The sequence below is a fragment of the Pangasianodon hypophthalmus genome, chromosome 3 (genome assembly GCF_027358585.1).
Source record: "Pangasianodon hypophthalmus isolate fPanHyp1 chromosome 3, fPanHyp1.pri, whole genome shotgun sequence".
NCBI classification, from domain to species: Eukaryota; Metazoa; Chordata; class Actinopteri; order Siluriformes; family Pangasiidae; genus Pangasianodon; species Pangasianodon hypophthalmus.
In genome coordinates this window covers 22,857,516-22,879,824 of record NC_069712.1, presented here as the reverse complement: position 1 = coordinate 22,879,824, position 22,309 = coordinate 22,857,516, and the positions used below count along the sequence as shown (strand labels likewise).

Below are 22,309 nucleotides of genomic sequence, written 5' to 3'. Positions count from 1 at the left end.
CATACATGGGAGACTGTATAAAAAAAAAAAAAGGTTACACTACTAATGCGACCACCTACATATATTATTATAGCCAGTACTTTATATGCTACTAAATAAATTCCACAACCACACTATGACTTATCAGAAACACAGACTTACCTCTACTCACATACAAAAGACTGAGAGTGTGTATGTTTACCCAAGTGGTCATAGACTCTGGTAATAGACTATGGACATAACTCCTTATTCTCAGACCCTCCCAGAACCCCACTGGCCTGGAGAGATAGACACCCAGCATGTAGCACTCAATCTGGCGTTTGACTGGGACAGGAGCCCTGGCAGGGACACTGGAATCAGCCCCCATGCAATCCGAGGCCAAGGACAATGTTTGAACACCTGCCCACTACTCTCAGCTGCAGCATGGGGGGTCAGGGAAGCTGAACATTTCAGATGGGCCCCACAAATTGTATATTACAAAACTGAACCAAGCCAGACCTGCACAAGATGCGCACTCCCCCCTCTATACTCATATACTCCTTACTGTAAATGAGCCGGATTATTTTTAGGACCACTGCTCTAATGCATGAGCGATGGTGCATGCGTGTGTATGTGCTTACCTTTTTCTTGTCTCTCATGGAGCCTTTGCCTCTCACCATGATCTTGCATCCTGTCTCAGCCTCTAGTTGCTTGGCTGTAAGACCCCGCGGGCCAAGGATCCGACCCACAAAATTAAACTGCAACACACAAACACACGCAATGCTTAGTCCTCTGCTTACACACTGGATGTAGACCGGATTAAATGTATTAAATATCAAATTACAGCTACTACATTACACAAAAGATTAATAAGTCAAGAAAAGTAAGATAAACCAGCATAGGACAGTGCAGCCCACCATGTTTCCCAGGTAGTATGTAAAAATACTTCTGTAATATACATTTAGAAGGAAAGAAGGAAAGAAAAAAAGAAAGAAAAAAAGATAGCTAACTATAACTAAGACAAAGAAAAAAAACTATAAGAAATCACATGAAAATACAATGGCACTAGTGGTCTAATTAGTGATCATGGTACTGAAAGTTGGAGATTTTTGGTGGAAATTGAAACAGATTTCAGCCTTTATTGTAAATTAAGACATTTTCTTCTTCCTTATTGTAGTGTAATATTTAAATGCACTAAATGAAAAAAATCTGAGTTTCTGCACCGGACTGACAGAAGTAGTTACAAATTATTAGTTTTGCGATGCGTTTTCTACATGACACAAGGAAGGGTTGAGTTTGTTCCAAAATGCTCTTCTCAGCTTTATCTTGAGGTGCAACCTTTAACACCTGGATAAAATCTACCTCATACATTTTTAACCAATGGAATGACTGCAAAATGTTCAAAATTCACAAACATTTCAGCACAAAAATCATCACAGAATAGTTAGATCACTGGCGCTGAAGAAAAGAAACATTACACAAATTCTTGCTGTTTAACAGTAGCCTACAATACAACGAGGAAAGAAGGTAAGAAAGCAAGGAGAGGGAGAATGAGATTTCCTGGGAGGCACCTTATTTCAGCAAGCTGTCTAACCGTTATCTCTAAAGCTCATCAGCCCGAGCTCCGACAATGGCGCTCAATGTGTGGTGAGTGTGTCCTGCCTGCTCCGGGCCCATCATGACAAGATAAGAGCCACTGATCCTTCCCCGGATCGATTGGGTATCAGAGCTAACCAGAGACCTGTCAGTCGAAAGATCAGGCGCCATTCAAACGCTGCCATACGTTGACATGTGAATGGATTTGACTGACAAGCTATAAAACAAAGCCAACCTTGAGTGTTTTTAATAGATAAAAAATGAATTGTTTTTCTGTGAGCCTGCTTCTGCTATTTTTAACAGCCCAACTGCTTTACAGTAGTTTACAGGAGAAATGAAATGAAGAGCCACAAGTAATAAGTAGTAAGTGCTAATGTGATATTAAATATGCCATACACTTCATTCTGACTAGACAAATTAGGTGCTTCTCTCTGTTGTCCTAATGTTTTGCCACAAATGCTGTAAACAAAGACTATATTTGCTCTCGCATGTTCAGTCTGATTCAAATTCAGTTTTTATATCCAACAGTCTCTTCCTCCTCCTCTAATGAATTCCATTCATCAAAATAGCAAAGTCAATACGACTTCTAACAATTTTTGTGGTGAGGCAGTGGGCTGCTACAAAATCCTAGTTTACACCAAAGTTCCCTGTTCAAATCAATAGTCCTTCAAGGCCTGATTTATCAATCCTTTTGATATTCCGATTCAATTATGTTTTCACATGAGTGACTCTGTGCATAATTGACTACTTGTAAAACACTACTAAGTGTATGTGTACTTGATAACAGCATATTTTTGCCCCTGCTGCATATTACATGGGCATGATATGAATAAAAAGGAGCAATTAAACTGTGCTTCAAGGCACAAAAACAACTGTACTGGCATGACAATTGTATTTATCAGCATACAAAACCTTTGAGCGGAAGAAATATGAACGTGTGTGTCTCGCACTCGAGGCACATCAGGCAAATGTACTATTAGATTCTTTCACACCAACTGTCACAATTACTGTACCACATTTTACTCATCAGCAGGTGATCTTATCTTCATTTCATGACTTTCTCCTCGCTGTCATTCATGTGTTCTCGAAAACTGAACTTAGATATGTATATATTACAGAGAGCTCAATATATCAGTGCAAGACAAATATCTTTCTTTCAAGTCTTGTTCAGATTTTCAAGGTGCCCTTGGTGAGGGGCTCCAGGAGGCCTTCATTTTTATACGTACAGCTGCGTTCATGCACAGGTGGAGGCAAATTGCATGGACATATAGTTCAGTATACCCTCTTATCTGTGTACATCTCCCTGAGCGAAAAAGCTTTTTGTCCTCAAGCAGTGCGAGTCCTTCATAAAAAATGTAATGCATCCACTTTAGAATAAATATCCATGTGGATCACTGGGCAGTCATATTTGTTAAATGTATCTTATTCTCATATTGAGCAGTAGGACAATGTTAGCTAAGATCTTAGAATGTTCCTCACCACAACATTGCTTTGTGGACTGAAAGGCAACATGCGACATTCACATCACGTCAGAGAACTTGAGTAGAAGGACATTTCTTTGCCTTTAATGCATGCACACACTGTACGTGTTGATCTCAAGATGATCATTACTAGACACCTTATCATTGCACTCCATCCCTTGATTATTACATATTTACTCCTAATAATCTATCTATATTGTTTCATACTGATTGATTTAGAAGATTGTAGACTGTTGGAGATCGTTTTAGAATTTTGTACATTGTTCTTAATTGTTGTTTTATGAGCAATTCACTTTCATAATCAGGTATAAGTGTTTCTCACTTTTTCACTAATGTAGGAGAATATCACACAAATCGTGGCTTGTCCAAATGTTCTGATGCCATACCAACTGCTGCATCTCCATGGTTCTGCACTTGGTGGAAGATACCAGGACCAGGATCAGAAAGTAATATTAACTTATTTAGATGCTTTTAAAAACAGAAAACTTATAATTCCAGTATTTCTGACATGATGTTAATGGTAAATAAAAGCTTCACCACATACAGTAGACCTTGGTTTGATTATTTACAGTCTAACGTGCAACACAAAATTGTACATATTGCTTCAAATTACTCTTCCCTAACTTCTCTAAACCAGTAAACATGTTTACTATAAACTACAAAAATCTAATGAGGTGCTTGTGTGGGGTGGCTTCTGGGTGTTGTCAAGAAAATATCTGTAATTGTACATCTCTGATCTATCTATGTCTAAATAACTGGTATAATTTCACTGTCACCTTGCATAACACATTGTAATAATCTACATACACATTTGAGGAAGAAGAAAGGTAGAAGAAAGGAAACTAACTGTGCTGTGGCTAACAGCAGCATTAACCTGGTCTGTGACTGTTGCTATTTCCACCTGCTTTCCACCTACACAACACTCTGAATTTTCATATGACAATCCTGTCAGCAGGCTCTGTCTCTAAATGACCACACTGTGGTCTGGCTGTGAGTAAAACTTTACCAATGGCTTCTGCTTAAAAAAAAAAGAAGGAAAACAGCTTGAAAACAGGAACTGTAATAAACAAGAAAGGTAATAAAATAAAAAGGAACATCAGCTACTACGAGGGAAGATGCTTTAGCAATTCAGAGTGTCTTTTCTTACAGCTTTCATGGATTTCATGTTCTCTCTAACTGAGAGCAGACAAACATTTTTCAGCTAATGTCTGAGCTAAATGTCCTATTTTTATTAGAATTTTATAACAAATTTCTAGAGTTTCTAATAATTCCTAGTATTATTTTAGCCACATGTAATCTAAAGAGGCTGAACTAGATGTTTTCTAATGCCTCAATCCACATGTAGTGACTGCTGAATAGACAGCGTACTGCAGAATGGAGTATCACTATTAGGGCCAATCCTGGCGTGAAACACTGGATCAGTGTCAGAACACATTGATCCAATCCACTGTAATTTATGCCACAAACATGTGCGAGATGTGAACTGACTTTTATGCATTTGAACAAATGACACAACTTGTCTTAAAACAAGTTGCTATCAAGGCTTCTGCATTACTAAAACACAAATGTTTGCAGAGAACAAGCTTGCAGTGCCATGAAAAACTATCGGCCCCTTCCTGGTAGTGTATATTTTTGCATTTGTCATACTTGATTATTTCAGATAATCAAACAAACACAAGCTGAGTAAACACAAAATACAGTTTTTAAACGATCATTTTATTGATTGAAGGAAAAACGTTAACACCAACTGACCCTGTGTGAAAAAGTAATTGCTTCCCAGTTACTCAATCAAACAATTAACCAAATTGAATTGATAATTGGGTTCAATTAGACTACACACACCCAGACTAGACACACCCAGCCCTGCTGTCAGACCTGTTGAATCTAAACATTGCTTAAATAGAACCTTTCCAGCAATGTGAAGTAGGCTAATACCAACAGCACACTATGCCACGATCTAAAGAAATTCTGAAAGCGATGAGAAAGTTTGTTCTTGAAATATATCAGTCTGGAAAGGGTTACAAATCCATTTCTACAGTTCTGGGACTCCAGCAAACCACAGTGAGAGCCATTATCTCCAAATGGAGAAAACTTGGCACGATGGTGAGTCTTCCCAGAAGTGGCCGGCCTACCAAAATTCCTCCAAGAACACATAGATGTCTCATCTAGGAAGTCGCAAAGGAACCCAGACAAATATCTAAGGAACAGCAGGCCTCAGATAAGGTCAGTGTTCATGATTTGCTGTTCATGATTAGAGAGAGACTGGGAAAAATGGTATCCATGGGAGAGTAAGGCGAAAAGCACAGCTAACCAAGAGGAATATAAAGACTCATCTCACATTTGCCAAAAAATACCTTGTTGTCACCCCAAACCTTTGGGGATAATCTGTGGAATGATGAAAAGTGGAAGACCGTTACATCTGACATAAAGTTAACACAGTGTTCCACAATAAGAACATCTTACCAACAGTCAGACATGGTGGTGTTAGTGTGATGGTGTGGGAAAGCTTTGCTGCTTCAGGGCCTGGGCAACATGCCATAATTGACAGAACCATGAATTCTGATCTCTACCAGAAAATACTGAAGGAGAATCAATCAATCAAATACAATTGGGTTATCCAGCAAGACAACAATCCAAGGACAAAAGTCAACTGCTGAATGCTCAAAGAAACAGAATTAAGGATTTGGAGTATCGGACAGTATTGGATGATACAATTCTGATATTGGTGTGATATTGAAAATGGCAAAAAAGTTGAACCTGTGCAAAAAATGTATATAGTAACATTTATGTCTCAAGAATCATGGGTATGGCTAAATAATGGCTAAAATAGAAATAGGAAATATTAAAATTAAATTTATTGATGATTTAATCTACCATCTGGACTATGAAAAAAAATACAGATAAACACACACACACACACAAACACACATACACCCCTACACATACACAAAAGAGTGCCTCATTGGCAAAATTCTGATTCATAATGAATATAATGACCATAATCATGTTAAACTGATTATGATTTCTACAAACAAGATTTGCATCTGTGTGAATGCCGTTGATGAAATATCATTACTGCACCTGGCCTGTGAAAAAACAAGCCAATTCACAGGCTTTTCACAAACAGTTCCAACAGCATGACCCACTAAACGTCTCTCCTAAAAGAGTAAAGATCAGGAACCAAAAGAGCTATAGCTCTTGGATGAGAACGACACTGACACACATGCTAAAAAGGATTCACAATTACACACACACACACACACACACACACACACACACACACACACACTGCATTACTCTTACACTTCAAGCACGCCCAAAGCCTATGTGACAGCAGCAACTACTCTACCTGAGTGGATGTATCACTTCTCTACCCCTCCCCACTCTCGAGCTGTCATATGAGCTTTGATGCTGCTCTTTCACACACACACGCTCCTGAGTCTGGGCCTTTTGTGCTGGGTCTTCTCCTGCTGTGCAACACACACACCACCTCTGCTGCGCTTGGCATTGATGAATGCCTATGTGTGTAGGTGTGTATGCATCTGCGTTTGTGTGTATGTGTCTATGCATCTGCGTTTGTGATGGGATGGAGAGGAAGTGCAAATGTCTGTGCTTTTTAGGAAGGAGTATAGAAGAGAGAGGGGAATTAAATTTTCATCTTCCGCCCCTCAGGTGGTCGAGGCAACTGGAGGTGATGTGCCAGAATGGATTTGAGAACCTAACCCTCCATACTTCTGCACAAATTATTGTCAGCACTCAAGCCCAGTTGAGGCATAAAGCCCTTATGCTGAACACAGCTGTTGACTTAATTTCAGAATAAGCTTCCTACTATTAGCTATATCTACTGTGGTGAATCTGAGTTGTGAGGGACTCGGGAGTAGGTCACAACAGGAAACACTGTATGAATCAGAATTAGCACCCATCTCTGTTGCAGTGCTGGTTGGAATATGACGTAATGGTGGTTTTTAAATCAGCTAAAAGTGGAAATGCAATCGCAAAGTGCAATCTTAACTTATTTTTCCGTTGTTTGGTGCTTGCCGCAATCAGCTAGACAAACTGTATGTAAACCAAATTTTTGACTTATTACATGTTAAAACAAAAGCACTGAAGAAGCATTTCGATTTGTTTTTCTTACATTCTGTTCATGAGTGGGAGATGCCACTGCCAACCACGTAAACATACATGTACACCACCGCACTCAATTCCGTTCAGCAAAGCGAGTCTTTGTAGTGTTTAACTACAACTCAAAATAATAATAATAAATATTTTTTTTCTCTTCATGACAATGAGCAGAAATTATATAAATATAATTAGGCAGTATCACACAAGGCAGGTGATCACATCCGTGCCGATATTCAATATAACAACTGAATGTGAGTATGATATTGCTTTTATGCAAAAGTTTTATAAATAAGAAATTAATACAGAGTAACTCATATTACGGACACAATAAGGCCAAATAATCTGTTTATTTTTGTTCCTCAAAAGGAAAAGGTGCTTCCGGTGAAACTGGCTGCCCTTCTTACTTTTCATATGACTAGCTTTCATATTTTTAGTCAGAAGTTATATTCATGAAAAATGTTTCCTCTGTGGATGTCGCTATCTCTACTGTAGTAATGGTTATAGTGGGACTGTTGCTAGAGTCGTAACTGTATGAACACAGACATGCGGACTGATACAAACAATGAAAAATCCCAGTGCTGTTATACTACATCTAAGCACTCTTGGAACACCACTTGTTCAATCAAATTAGTGGACCAGAACTAACTGTTAAAAATATACTGTATAAAAATAGAATAACACATACAATGAGTGCAAGTTTGAGTTTAAACATATGGGCACAATGTATAGTTTTATTTTAACACAATATTCTTTGTGGGAACGTGGCAGCTCATCAGTATCACAAATAATAGTTATAGAAAAACTATAACAGTGTGCTCTGTTGTGTTTTGTTTCTCTTATAGCACAGCAATTTTCCAGTGATTGTATTTTTTTATTTATTAAAGAACGACACAATGACAATTAATGTTGTGGAATGTCCATAGAACAAGTTAGTTCTTGTTATCTCTTAGGTTATAGTAGCTATAAACAGTCATTTCCTCACCAGCCTCTCTTTTTTCTGTCTTTTGAAGTTCTGCAAATGGAAGCTCCCTTTTAAGTGTGAGAGAAAAAAAATGAGTACCTAGTATGTGTGCTAGTTTTCTGATATGACACTTTACCATTTGAATGGTTGAATACTTGAATACTTGAAAACACACCTGTGCGTCTTGTTTGAAAGTGTGTATGATAATGTGCATGTCTCTGTGTCTAACCTTAACTGTCATAGTGCTCTGTGATCCAGGTAACAGCTGTGTTCAGCATTGGGTCACAGGACACATTCTCTTCTTTTTAAAGCCTACACACTGTGTCTGTTCATTTACTGCACTCACCAGGTACAGGGCTTTGTGTGCCCATTTTTGTGCATGTGAAGAATTACAGCTAGCTGTGTCCTTTTCAGTGTGTCACCATTGTCCCTTTAGCTTACTTTCAAAGAAGTAATTCTGCCATAGCTCAACAGTAACAGAAAGGGCTCACTTTTAGGAATAATGCAGCTTTTTTTTATATTGTGTTGTCACTGACAAAGCTTTAGTCACCAAAAGAACAGTATTTGACAGCAAACAAAGTCAGCTCAATACTCTCTCCCTGCACAGAAGTTACTATTTACTGTTTCCAGCACCACACAAAAAAAAAACCCAGCAAAGAAAATCATTAGGCTGTAATAGAATCTCTAATATCTGCTGTTCAAGGCTCAGGCCTATTTACACGATCTGCACAGTGGAGATTATGCGTGTTTTCCATCAACTACAATAAAACAGGCAGCAGGGACGTAATTAGGGCTGTTTAAGACAGCGCGCGCGGGCCTGCCAGAGAGCGCGAGTGATGGCATTATCTTATGAAGATAAACGAGCTGGCACTGCTAATAGGCAAATTAATTATTGCATGACTTCAAATACCACTGCGCTCTGATTCCTTGCTGCAAGATCTCTTTTGTTTTCATTATGGTATGGAACAAGGGGAGGGGATGCAGGGCAGGGAGACTGCCCTACTCCTTTTAGAGGGGGTGGGGGTGAATCTAATATCTGAAACACTTGATTTCTCTGACTTGGTTCAGCAGCTGTGTTTATGCTCCTATTAGAAGATCTTACTGTAGTACTCACAATAACAGTACTTAGCAGGGGTGGCTGGTAGAAATGGGCTAGCAGGGCTAATGAAGATTTAAAAAAAAAAAAGCATCAGTATAAGGTTTCATTTTTGGCACATCAGGTTATTTGCTGCTAAGAAATGTCTTAAGGGTGGTTACTTTAAACATAATGTGTAATCGAGCACCACCAGTGGTGTGGTTGAAATACAGTTCAGGTGTAATGAACACTAAAGAGGTAGATTTTTTTTACTCTGTCATCTTTTCTTTTCTCCAAAATGCCTTTAGAGGAGAACCTAAAAGTAGATAAACTATCCAGTTAAAGTAAAAGTTATACAAAAGGACAGATGACAGAACTGTAAGTTCAGAGGGTTTTTTTTAGTTTGAACAAAAAGTTTGCAACTTTTCTGTTTATTATGTTTGATAACTTGGCATGAAACAAGTAGGACATTACAGACTTAAAACACACACAAAAAATAGAAATCACGAATGCAGCTGTTTATCTACCTTTAAGTGTGTGTGTGTGTGTGTGTGTGTGTGTAGTCTGCCTCACGTAATTCTCATGCCATTAATGAAACCTTGCAATATAATTCAATTCATTACTCAAAAGTAATACATTAGTTTACATTAGTCACATTTCGAATTACACTTAAAAAAAAAAAACAGCATAAACAGTCACCTAAAAAAATCCTGAAAAATATTTTGTCAGTGGCACAGAGCTAGGGACTCGCAATGCTTAAAAATATGTTTATACTCACTCGCTGGCACTTTAACATAAAATAATGATTCCCTACCCCTTTAAAATGACATCCCACCTACTGCTGCTCTACCTGCTATGACACTGGTCTGAGACTGCTCCGGATTGACAGCATACATGAGTCCTGAGCTGGCTGAGCATCAGTGCTGCCATTACAGGAGGGGAGGAGGGGCGCTGAAGGGCTGTCTGGCTGCCTCACGCGGGCCTGAGGTGTTGTTGTGAGCAGCCATCATGTCCTAATGAACCCTAATTAACCTTCATTAGCTTTGCAATGATCCAGAACGCAGGCGCTACTGCCGCAGCATTCTCCCCTGTGCGCATTCCTGTTTATTATCGTCAGGAATAATGAGAGGTTTCGTGCTCCGTGTGCCAGTCCTCACCTAATCACAGTTGAATGAATGAGAAATGGGGGGCTGCGTAGGTGTTTCAGTATATGACCTTCTTTCTGTATAGGCTGTGGTCTGGCTTATTGAGACCATTCACTCCTGACGGAACATTCACGGGTGGTCACACATCACACACAAGTCTCAGATCTGCACTACAAATCGGTTTCAGACCACACAGAGCTCTCTAAACTGCAAATACACGTACGAAGAAACGTTTGTATGCATGCACCAAATTAAGTCATATTAATCACGACCAGCTGGTCCAGAGACTGCTGCCAATCCCCAGATTACGTCCAGCAGTTTAGCATTCATTAGGCCCTCATTCGGTAGTGAGTTATGGGGCCATCCTCTCAGCCTGGTTCAATTAAAACAATGACACCTGGAGAAGCAGGGCAGCCGGCCAACTCTCGCTTCCAACCCTCACAATACCTTAGACACTTCCCACTACAGTTAACATGACATCAAAAAAGCATCTCACTCAAATATGATGTCAGCAGACTAATTAGATATAGTTTCTGATAACGCAAGAAGAGATATGGGATAAAGGGTATTTGTAACAGACATTTCTTTGTAAAGCACATGCTTATAAATAATTTTGAGTTTTGTCAAAATCACAGTTTAATAAATATCTAGTGTCTAAGGATCCCGCATTCTCACCACCGCGGCCCGGGTTCGATTCCTGGGCCGGGAACCAACCCAACCACTGAGCGTGTACTCTCAGTGCTGGTCCCAAGCCCGGGTGGGAGGGTTGCGTCAGGAAGGGCATCCGGCCTAAAACCTGTGCCAAATCAACATGAGGACCAATGATCTGCTATGGCGATCCCTAACGAGAGCAGCCGAAACAACAACAACATATGACCATCATAATCATGAGGTAATGTTCAGGTCATTTTTTCTCTTTTGGGACAACAACAAGGTGAAATGAAAGTTAATATGACTACTTTTTTGTAAATATAGAGCCAAAAAAGGTGAATATTCACTATATAGCCAAAGTATCTGGTCACCTGACCATCACACCCATATGTGGGACTTCCTCAAACTGTTTCCACAGAGTTGGAAGCACACAAATGTATAGAATGTCTGTGTGCTGTAGTATTACAAATTCCCTTCACTAGAACTAAGGGGCCCAATCCTGTTCCAGCATGACAATGCCCCTGTGCACAAAGCGAGCTCCATGAAGACATGGTCTGCCAAGTTTGGTGTGGATGAACTCGAGTGGCCAGCACAGAGCCCTGACCTCAACCTCACTGAACACTGAACCTTTTGGGATGAATTGAAATGCTGACTGTGCCCCAGGACTCCTCGTCTGACATCAGTGTCCAATCTCACTAATGCTCTTGTGACTAAATGGACAGATCCTCACAGCCATGAATCTCGAATAGGATGTTCAAAAAGCAGTTATGGGTGTGACGGTCATGTGTCCACAAACCTTTGGCCATATAGTGTAGTTTCTGTCACATAAGCTGTAACACTTATTTAGACTCCTGTGCACACAGACCTACACATCAAATGGATTTGAGTTGATTACAAGATTTTGTTTATTTTACTAATACCAGAGAGGAAAACAGGACATATTTTATTGCTATTAAACAACTGGATTGGATCAGTGTGAAATTCATTCCTAGGCAGTGAATTGAACATGACGGTTCAGCCATACATATGCCATAACGAACAGCCATACATATTCAAAGTGTCCCTCTACTCCACTCTTGTTCTGCCTTTCTGAGCTTGCTGAACGATGACCAAGGCCAAAGAGAGGACTGAGGGAGAATCAATCCTGTCGTGCATGCTTATAATGATTAATAATCAGTGATAGCTGCTCATCTCCACGTCGGATGAGCGTGACCCAGAAAAGGACACTGAGGGAAGAATGATAGATGACAGCCTTCTCTTGTTCCCCTGCTTCCTCTCTCTCTCTCTCCTCCACTTCCAAACCCACCATGCACCACAACGACTACAATTAAAAGCTCTGTCCATGCCCAGAGCCTGAGAGGAGTATTTATAGAGCTCTTTCTCTGCAGAGCACTGTCTGCTCTCTAACATTATCTCCCACACTCACAACACTATCTTACACACACAACACTTACTACAGATATGAGCACACAAATGAATGGCAACAATTACTGGGAACAGCAACATTCTGCTAGCACTGTTGTCTATCCCAATGTAATATCATTGTTCACCAAATTGGAACGAGTGTGTGCTGCCAAGAGAGCTACAGCGCTGCAAGAGTTTGAAGGACCAAATTAATTTCCGTGCCGCAGACAGCCTGTCTTGGGGACGGGTATGGGAGACACCAGGGTGTGTACGAGTTTGTTCTCCCTCTTTTATCAGGCAGACCAGGCCAGTGTTCCTCTGCCCTGATTCCCTGACCTCATCCTACCCTCACATTCATCACCAGCTTGCATCCTCAGCTAGTTATTATCTTCTGTCTGTCTGTCTGTCTATTCCTCTCTCTCTCTCTCTCTCTCTCTCTCACACACACACACTCTTTAATACTGTTATTCTCCGTTAAAACTTTAACTGCCTCGTACCCAACCTGGAAGTAATAATGACTCCTATGAAGAATTAATTGGAGATTTTGAAACACTGTTTATGTGCAGAGAAAACAGTATACCAGAGTCTTTGCTCTGTACACCAAAATGTGATGGTTTTTGGCTAATAGTTTTATTAATAATAATTAATTAATAACTGATTTTCGGGAGAGTGAGTCTAAACTCGCTATTCATATTTCTCTATACAGAAAATTTTAAAATGCATTATAAAAGCTGTAAAAAAAAAAAAAAAAAAAAAACTAAAAGAGGTTTACCTAAAGGAAATTAATGATTAAATTATATTTAGCAGAAGTTAGAAATGAGTGACCATTGACACACACACACACACACACACACACACACACTCCTCTTAGATCTGCTGGGACTCTATTCTCGGCTGGCGGTTATTTGAGGCCTCTTATTTCATCTCTCATTCCTCCTAATGAACCCAAGCGCACTAATAATGATCCTGGGCGTCCTTCAGAGTAGCAAGGACAGCCAGAACCTAGACACACACGCACAAGCACACGCACACACACATATACACACACATACACACACACCCCAGTGGCCTTTACACAGCTATAAACACTCACAGTTCTTGATAGACAAGGGTAGCTTCACTAAATGTGAACTTTTTGTAACTCACCACTGTACAGACGGTATAAAAAAAGGGTATAGAGCAGAAGGTAGAAAACTATTTGTGTATTACAGTTAACTTATTGTTTTAGATCTATCTCTCTGGATGTCGGTCTCCAGCATTGTGGCTTCTTCCAAATCACCATAACCCTATTGTTCTGTTTAAAGTTTTATTTTTAATTCTGTTTAATAATACTGTAACTACTGATTATTGTATCTTCATATCAATTACTGAGATAAATATTCTTAAAACACCTTTTGCTGGCCAGTCATATTTTAATTATTGTATTTCACGTAATTTAATAACTATTGATTTAAAACAGAAAATTTTCAGGAAATTATAACAGTTAGAAGAATGAGAGTCATCACATATTTGGTATTGTGGACAATTTGGTAGTTAGTTTATTATAGCATAGTCAGTTTTTTAAATTCCTTAAATATATTTATCTTCATTATGAAGGATTATTTTATTAAGGAAATATAAATATAAATAATAGTTGAACAGCTCTGATATTTTGTGTTGTGGTTGAAGAACAAATTAGTCAAACAGATGTCCTCACTACCCATTCCATTGGGGAAATGGGCAAATAAACATCCTTTCAAACTAGGAAACTTCAACAAAATGGAGGATAGTTAATTCCAAACTGTGCCCCTGCCCATGCTGTGAAAGCTCAATTAATGACGCCAATGCAGGAATCATGGGGGAACAGTGTAAGTTAATTGGGATCAATCAGCTTGGTGCTCTGTGCACTCTCCTGGGCCAGAGGGCTTAGGCAAGCGGGATCTGACAGCGATTGCTTAAAAGATTTGTTAACCGCTGGGATGCTAGTGACTCGGCTGAGTGCATCTGACTCAACACAAACTGGGAAGCAGACACAGTTCAATGTCACCCCTATTACTGGAGCTGTGCGCACACCAAAAGAGTGAGACACAGAGGGTACAAGCCACTCTTAATGACTGCACTTAAAATAGAGACATAAGTATGAAATGCTCTAGAGCAGAAAATGGTTAAAACTGAGGCTGCTCTGACATTAAGTGCCTACAACAAACCATCTGTTTAGTCCATAATAGATTAAATGGGCCCATAAAATAAAGCAAAACACAGTATGCGGATCACTACCTAAGCTTCTTCTAATGAAATCAATACATTGGACGTGAGCCCATGTCCTAATGCAAGGAAAACTAGATTACATTGACATGTAGACCTCTGTAATTAAATAATGCAATACTGTATGCAGTGCTACGTTTTACAATTCCATTTACTTAAGAAGATTTAACTAAGGGCTGTTGTGTAAATATATATTTCAAAAAGAATCTTTTATTATTTACTCAACAAATACACTTCTTTTAGTGTAGGATATAAGAAAAACATTCTTGGCACACTTCCTTTGTTTTACATTTTCACAAAAATGTGTGTGTGTGTGTGTGTGTTTAATTTTTCTATTTGTAGCCACTATATGAGGTTGCTATAACCCATAAATGTCTGCCTACTGCACTAGGTGTAACTAAGGTGATAAGCTGATACTCACATCAGGATATTCTTTAACAGGCACGTAAAGCTTCTCCTGGAGCTGTACAATTGGACCCACAGCGTCCGGGAGTTCTGAGCTTCTCTTCTCTGTGCTCCCATTTAACGTGTCGTTGTACATGTCCTTCCGTACTCTGCTGATCTCTGCAACAAATAAACACACTCTTTTTTAGTCATGTAATCATAGCATAATACAGTACTACCCTAGATTATCAGTGATAAGCATAGTTCTGTTATTTTTTTCTGTGGTTCAAATTTGTGTCCCTTTGGATCAAAATTCATGATAAACACAAGTATAGCACCTAGAGCAATTTTTATTGGTTTTTCTTTGAAGCATTGTCGTAGACTCTAACTAGCAGTCTCTAACTAGCATTGTGGTAGACTCTGACTAGCATTATGGTAGAATCTGACTAGCATTGTGGTAGACTCTTGACTAGCAGTCTCTAACTAGCATTGTGGTAGACTCTGACTAGCATTGTGGTAGACTCTGACTAACAGTCTGACTAGCATTGTGGTAAGACTCTGACTAGCATTGTGGTAGACTCTGACTAACAGTCTGACTAGCATTGTGGTAGACTCTGACTAGCATTGTGTTAGACTCTGACTAACAGTCTGACTAGGATTGTGGTAGACTCTGACTAGCATTGTGTTAGACTCTGAATAGCACTGATAAATTCTAGCATCAAATAATCCAAGACAGAATGTAAAAATACAATCATAGACAACAAATAGAACTCGATGCCAGATGCACTGATGGGGATGCCTTTGCAGCCAACAAATCTAGTCCTTCTTGTTACTAAGTTTGAATACCCTTAAAATATACTTCAGACACGAAGGAAGCTATTGATGAAAAACTAGTTTAAACATTTGACCTCGCTGTGACCTTGACCCTGTATGGATCAATTCCAAAATCTAATTAGTTCCTCTGCTAGTTATAGTGATATTTCCATATAAATCCTACAAACATTCAATACTCTTTCTTGACATATTACGCTAACAAGAATCTTGGATGGACGCACAGACAGACGAATGGACGCACAGACTGATGGGCACACAGTCATACACTCCATACAGAACTCCACCATAGTTCTGAGACCTCTCCTGTCTCTAATTAAGTTTAAATATCACAAGGTTTTTTGCATAACTGCATAGATTGGCAGTTTGATTACCAGGTCAGCTGTTTGTGTTTTTGCATGTGGTTGTGGAGACAACTTCACAAGACATGTTCAAGAGAAAACTCAAAAATTCCACCTTCTCTCAGTCTCATTATTTTTTTGCTTTGCAAAATAAACCACCGCTACAACTGACATCTCTATCTGCCACATTTGTGCTTCTTTCACCATTGACATTGCTGTTCAGTTTGACAAGGTTGCCAAGCCTGCTATAAAAATACAAGCCCAATACTCCATTTCAAAGCCCTATACAACGCTTTTTCTCATAGCATGACTACTACTGGGAAATGCATTATAACCTTTAACATACATAAAATACATTTTAACAAGGCAATATTAAAATAAATGGCAACAGTTTAAAACTAGTGGCAAAACTGACATGGCAACACTACAATGTTATGAAGTCTGCTCATAGCTCACAGCCTTTTTACCTCCAGTGCAGAGTGTTCTAGGAAGACACACACCAAAATTTGTTTTGAGTAGTGTGTGTTCGTTTTTCATTTAGATCTTTTGGTATTTAAAGTATACTACCAGCTTTAAGCAAAGCACCCCATTTGCCCTAAAGCCTGAAGCAGACATATCACTGCATCGCTGAAGCACTGCTGTTGCAGTTTTGTTTTGACATGGCTGCTGAGACTAATTTTGCAAGTCTGTCTTCTCTACAGAGTCTTGCACATTTCGACAACAATGGCCACGAACCGCCAACTTTCATAGAGACCATTTGACTGATTTTGACAGATGATCAAAGAACTTTTACCATAGTCCCATGATAACTTTTAAATATAGGATTCTGTGAAATGTATTCAATCAGTTAAAATAAATTGATTTAAATTTTATTTGTATGGTGCTTTTAACCACAGACATTGCCACAAAGCAGCTTTATGGAAATCTGGATGTAGAGTTAGATCCCTAATGATCAAACAAGAGATAACAGTGGTGAGGAAAAACTCCATAGGAAAAAACAATAGGAGGAATATATCTTGAGAAGAACCACAATCAAAAGAAAGCGAGATTCTTGAGAAGACGATATCTTGAGAAGAACCACACTGAAAAGAGAGAACCAGCAAGATTCTGAAGTTGTCAACAGAAATGTGTACAAAAGATAGCAAAAGGTCCATGGCCTGTGGACAGAGCATCTGAGACTAGGCTGAGAGCTATAAATGTGCCGCAGATGCTGCCTGTTTTAACACATCCTTTAGTTAACTTCAGAGGTTACACATTACTGCTGCTGCCAGGATCTACAGCAGGAAACCACAGAACAGGCAGGAAGGATAATCACTATAATTATGGATGATCCCTTTTGTCAGTTAATGAAGGAAGCAATAAGTCTCCATTTCTTAAAACAACCCATATAATCCTTTAGGAGAACCAGAAGTGCAAGAGTGGGGTGGGGGGGAAAGAGAGAAAGAGAAAAACGGAGAGAGAGAGAGAAATGAGAGAGAATGACTTGTAATAAGGTGGGAGAGATAATTAAAACCACCAGCTCTGTTAATATTTCATAAAAGACATTACGTCCTGGAATGTAGCAGCCACCATTGTGTGTTGTGTAATTCTATTACTGGAGGATGAATTCTCTGGAGCAAACCTCAGGGGCAAACGATGGAGGATGGAGAGATGTAATTACAATGGGAATAGCATGTGGACACAGACATACATGAGACGCACGTACAGAGCCCCATAATCCTGCCATTTCCATGAGCAGTTCAATCCATATTTCATAAATCCTCTTTTATTTATGAGGACATTAACACCTATGGATTTATGCCATGGCGTAAATATATCATCCCAGGTCAGGTGAATGAAAATAAGAAAACCTGGTAATAAACAATACGCAGCTTCTAGGAAAAGCTCTGCTGTAATGCAGAAATGTAGAAGGAACACAGAAGGAAACCCAGAATACTAAAAGTGTCACACATCAGGTGACCTTTTCTCATCAGATACATGGCTTGTGCTCTCTGTGTACCTTGAGCATGCAAATTGACTAAATATCTATTAAATGGCATATCTAGCTCATCTCAATAAATCACAGCTTAAAAAGCCTTTTGATGGCTATAAATGGCAGGCACATCAGTATCAAAGATGATTTATACATTCATTGTGACAACCAAGGACTTAGCTGTGAAACAGAGGTAGAAGTCCAATAAGGGAGAAGTTCCTTTGAGATATGACAAGAAATATGACAGTTACACCAGGCTGGCCACACAGTGTGGAAATGTAAGTAGCAGCACACATAAGAGATATCAATGCACCAGGGATGACTTTTTGGAGAACAGGAGTAGAAACAGCAACTCACTACACTTCGCTGTTTTGAAATGTCATCACTTGAATGGAACAGCATTTCTAATGCAATCCAAGTCTTGGGAGGACTCTTCCTTTTCTGATTCTCCCTTTTCTGATTGCTGAGATAGAGTGAAGTGCATAAAACACACAAATGTGTTTGATTCTCCTCTTAGGTGGAAGTTATTTAAGGCCTCTTATTCATTTCAGGTCCTTCTAACAAACCCCAGGTTTCTAATAACAGTTCTGTATGCTGAAAAATGCCCACTTTTTTTTTTCACTGTAACAGAGATTTAGCTTTAGTTCTATAAAGATCTAGTGATAATACTCTAAAATAATCTAAACCATAAATCCACTCCACCCAGACTGCTGTATCTGCATGGTACATGCACACAGGCCTCTATTCTCCTTGGTCGCTGGCACTCGGCAGGTTGAACGCAGTGGCAATGCTGAGGATTAGCTGACTACATGCGGGAAACAGGATATACAGAGCCTTTCATCAGCTAGGATGCCTGTGAATGTAGAGTGTAGCCTCATTCCGCTCTCTCCTGGATAGCATGACTCCAGTTATTACACCTGCACTTAGCTCCTGCTTTTTCACTGCTGCTCTCTTTCCTGATAACAGATATAAGAAATCATTACACACACCCAGAGGAATACAAGAACGCCTCATTATTAACGACTGTGTAAGAGTAGAAACTTCAGAGAATAGTCGTATCTTTTATAATTGAAGTAATCTGTCAGATAATATTCAAGTATGAGAGGATGGTCATTGATGTTCTGCTATGGGAAATCAGGGCTCGGAGTATAAATAGGATCGAACCGACCGTGTACTTAAGCTTGTTTTCTTTCAGACTGGGAGTGCTGTCCGGCGGTCAGACGGGGCTCCAGACATGAGGATGATTAAACTGTCAGTGGTGATTTATGAATGACATTATTACGGCATTTTAAAAGCACTTTTTAGTGATTTGTCAGCTTTCTTGCCTGCCGAATTCAATCACTTTCATCACTGGCCTCAAGGGCTGGACTTGCTGCACGACTGAGCATGCAGCAGCCACCTGTGCACATATGCCACAAATGCTTGATACAGTCAGCCACTGACATCACACACACATGCACACACACACACACACACACACACACACTCTTCTGAGCTTCTGTGTAGCACATCCACAAAGAACCACTAACAGAAGAAACAAACACTTCATTACCGATAGTGAACAATTTAAACTGGGCTACATGTACAAAAGAGAGTTTTTACAAACAGAGAGATTACAAAGCACAGCGATTAAGAACTGTTTGACTGATATTTTTATCACTAGCCACAAATTATTATTCCTTATGAACTACCATTCCTAGATTATATGATGTAAAATGACCACTGATACTCACTCAGGTATATTAACAGCCAATCAAGTAAATTTAAATGGTTGAACTAAAGCAACCAATATTCAAGCAGAATATAAAAATAGAGCATTACATATGATTACATTTAACAAATTGTTCATTCATTCATATTCAGTAAGATCACACATTCACAAACATTTATGGGTAATTTAAAGCAATTTAAAGTCTATCTACTGTCATGTTTTTTAGGAGTTGGGAGGAAACCAACAGAACCCCACAGTTGGGAGGAGAACATGCACAGAAACGCCACAAAGACAGCAACCTGAGCACAAGATCAAGCCAGGAACCCTGGAGCTGTGAGTCAGCAACACTTCCAACACTACCTGCTGTGCCACCGTGTCACCTTTCAGCAAACTGTATTGTTATAATAATTTCAAGATTACTCAACTGCAGACTTTTCGAGGTCTCTTTGTACTAAATGTAGTTTAGTAAAATAAACATTAGTAAACATTTAATATCCAGAATAATGAAAGACAATATGATTGACACATAATAAACTACATGCCATTTCATACTTTAACTTAAAACGTAAATTAAACACAACCCATTTGTATTCAGCAAAGGTTAGATAACATATTGCAAAAGCAATGGAACACTTTTTATTGCTAAATACATCCACAGTACACATCTAAACTAGCAAACAATCAAAGATGGGTCTTTAGCCAGCTCTGACTTAGACTACATAGTAACTCTGTGTAACACTAAAGTGAAGTAACACTGTCAGGTCAACTTGTCAATATGCATAACATACTTTTAACATACACTGAATGATTTTAAACACAGTATCCATACTCATCATCTCCACACTTGTTAATCAAAGCACAAGTTGTGTTGTAGGTTGTTCCTGCAGTGCAATGGCAGTTAACAGACAGATTAGGCAGCCAGGGAATTTTATTTATAGATAAATTAATATTAATTGAAATGTTTTCACTTCATAAGAGCCTCAGGCAAGTCTTCCAAAAAATTAGATAATAATATAATGTTGTTTTTTTTTTTTTGGACTGCTAGTCCTTACCAAGTTCACTTTTTCAAAACTCTTCACACAGCACAACAGCACTCTATCAACATTTACAATACAAATCAAACAAACAAAAAAAAAGCCTGTGTACAGCATATAGTGCACTCACTGTAATGACACCAGTTGCAAGCGTCTTTGAGGTTATTGTACCCTGACTGACAAAGTGCTCTTGTTAGAAGAAAAGTAGTGCAGGTGTTTTGATAAAAGACTATTTTGAGATGTGTTTTTGGTGATTTGATAGTTGTAGTGCATTTTGGTCATGATATGATATTATCATTATTAGCACAGCTCAGAGTGAATGATCCCTCAAATGTGAGGAGCTGGACGGCCATCTCCAGCCCTAATCATATACCCTTCTCAGTCAGAGGATTTTAGACAGCTAAACCTCACAGCTGCTGCCTCAGCTGACCAGATAAAGATTACACGAGTGATTTCTGACACCGGGTATTATATTAATAAAACAGCTGTGGAATCTCTGGCTTTTGGCCCAGATGTAAGGCGCACTGTGGTGTTGCCTGCATTTTGACACCACCGGATGTGAGGAGATGAAGTGTGATGAGGCCATCTTCCAAACACAAGGCTAAAGCATGCTATTACCATCACTCACTGCAGGGAAAGGTCCACATGAGTGGAGAACCTGTGAGAGAATGAATACAAAGAGTGAGGTGAGATGTAGAGAGGATAAAAGGAAGATAGATTTCTAAGGAGTTTCTGAGAGAGAGAGTGGGAGTGAGACAAGACTGAGCATTAAAAGGAGAATCAGTGAAGCAGACAGGCAGAAAATAAAAGCAAGAGAATGAAGAGAGAAAAAGGAAAGATAGAAAGAGAGAGAAAGTCTAAAATGCAGCAAGGACACGGACAGTTACAATAGCATAAGTACAGTATGTCTGCTGTTGAGTCCAGCCAGACAGGGGAGGTGTGCATTAGAGTGGATAAAGACAATCTGAGTAAAGAAAGGAGATGGTAGGAGGAAAACCCACCAGCCACAAACTACTGTCAGTCAGTGCAAATCAGGGAGTCAGGACTGGTGCTAAGAAGACAGGCGGAGAGCAGAAACAGATAGCTGAGGACAGAGTGAGAGACAGCCAGAGCTGGGGAAAGTAACACCCTTCTGTGTTTGTAATTATGCATTGCGAGAGAGAGTGCAGGTGGGGAGGGAAGGAAAGGGCATGCGCTCAAACTGAGACGCCATCTGGGCCTACACTGGGTGCAGAATGGTAACGCTGCCCAGACCTGCAAGGCTACCTGCTGCTTCACCACACATACCTACAGACACGCATGGCTGCACAGACATGTACACATACTATCATGCCCGCGAATCCTATCATGTGAAAAAAGTGCACCTGCTTGGTAAACAAACGCTAGGAGAGAGCCTAGA

At 39.4% G+C, this 22,309-nt stretch overlaps 1 protein-coding gene across 6 annotated transcripts in view; it reads right to left on the bottom strand.

Moving 5' to 3' along the window:
- The window catches only part of LOC113538739 (KH domain-containing RNA-binding protein QKI), a 67,330-nt gene that overhangs the window by 32,710 nt on the left and 12,311 nt on the right, over window positions 1-22,309 (bottom strand). For all 6 annotated transcript variants that reach the window (XM_034302654.2, XM_026934084.3, XM_026934075.3 and 3 more), the window contains exons 2-3: window positions 15,059-15,201; window positions 600-716 (exon numbers count right to left, since the gene is read on the bottom strand). In XM_034302654.2, the coding sequence (XP_034158545.1) occupies window positions 600-716; window positions 15,059-15,201 (260 nt within the window). The remainder of the gene's footprint in view (window positions 1-599; window positions 717-15,058; window positions 15,202-22,309) is intronic.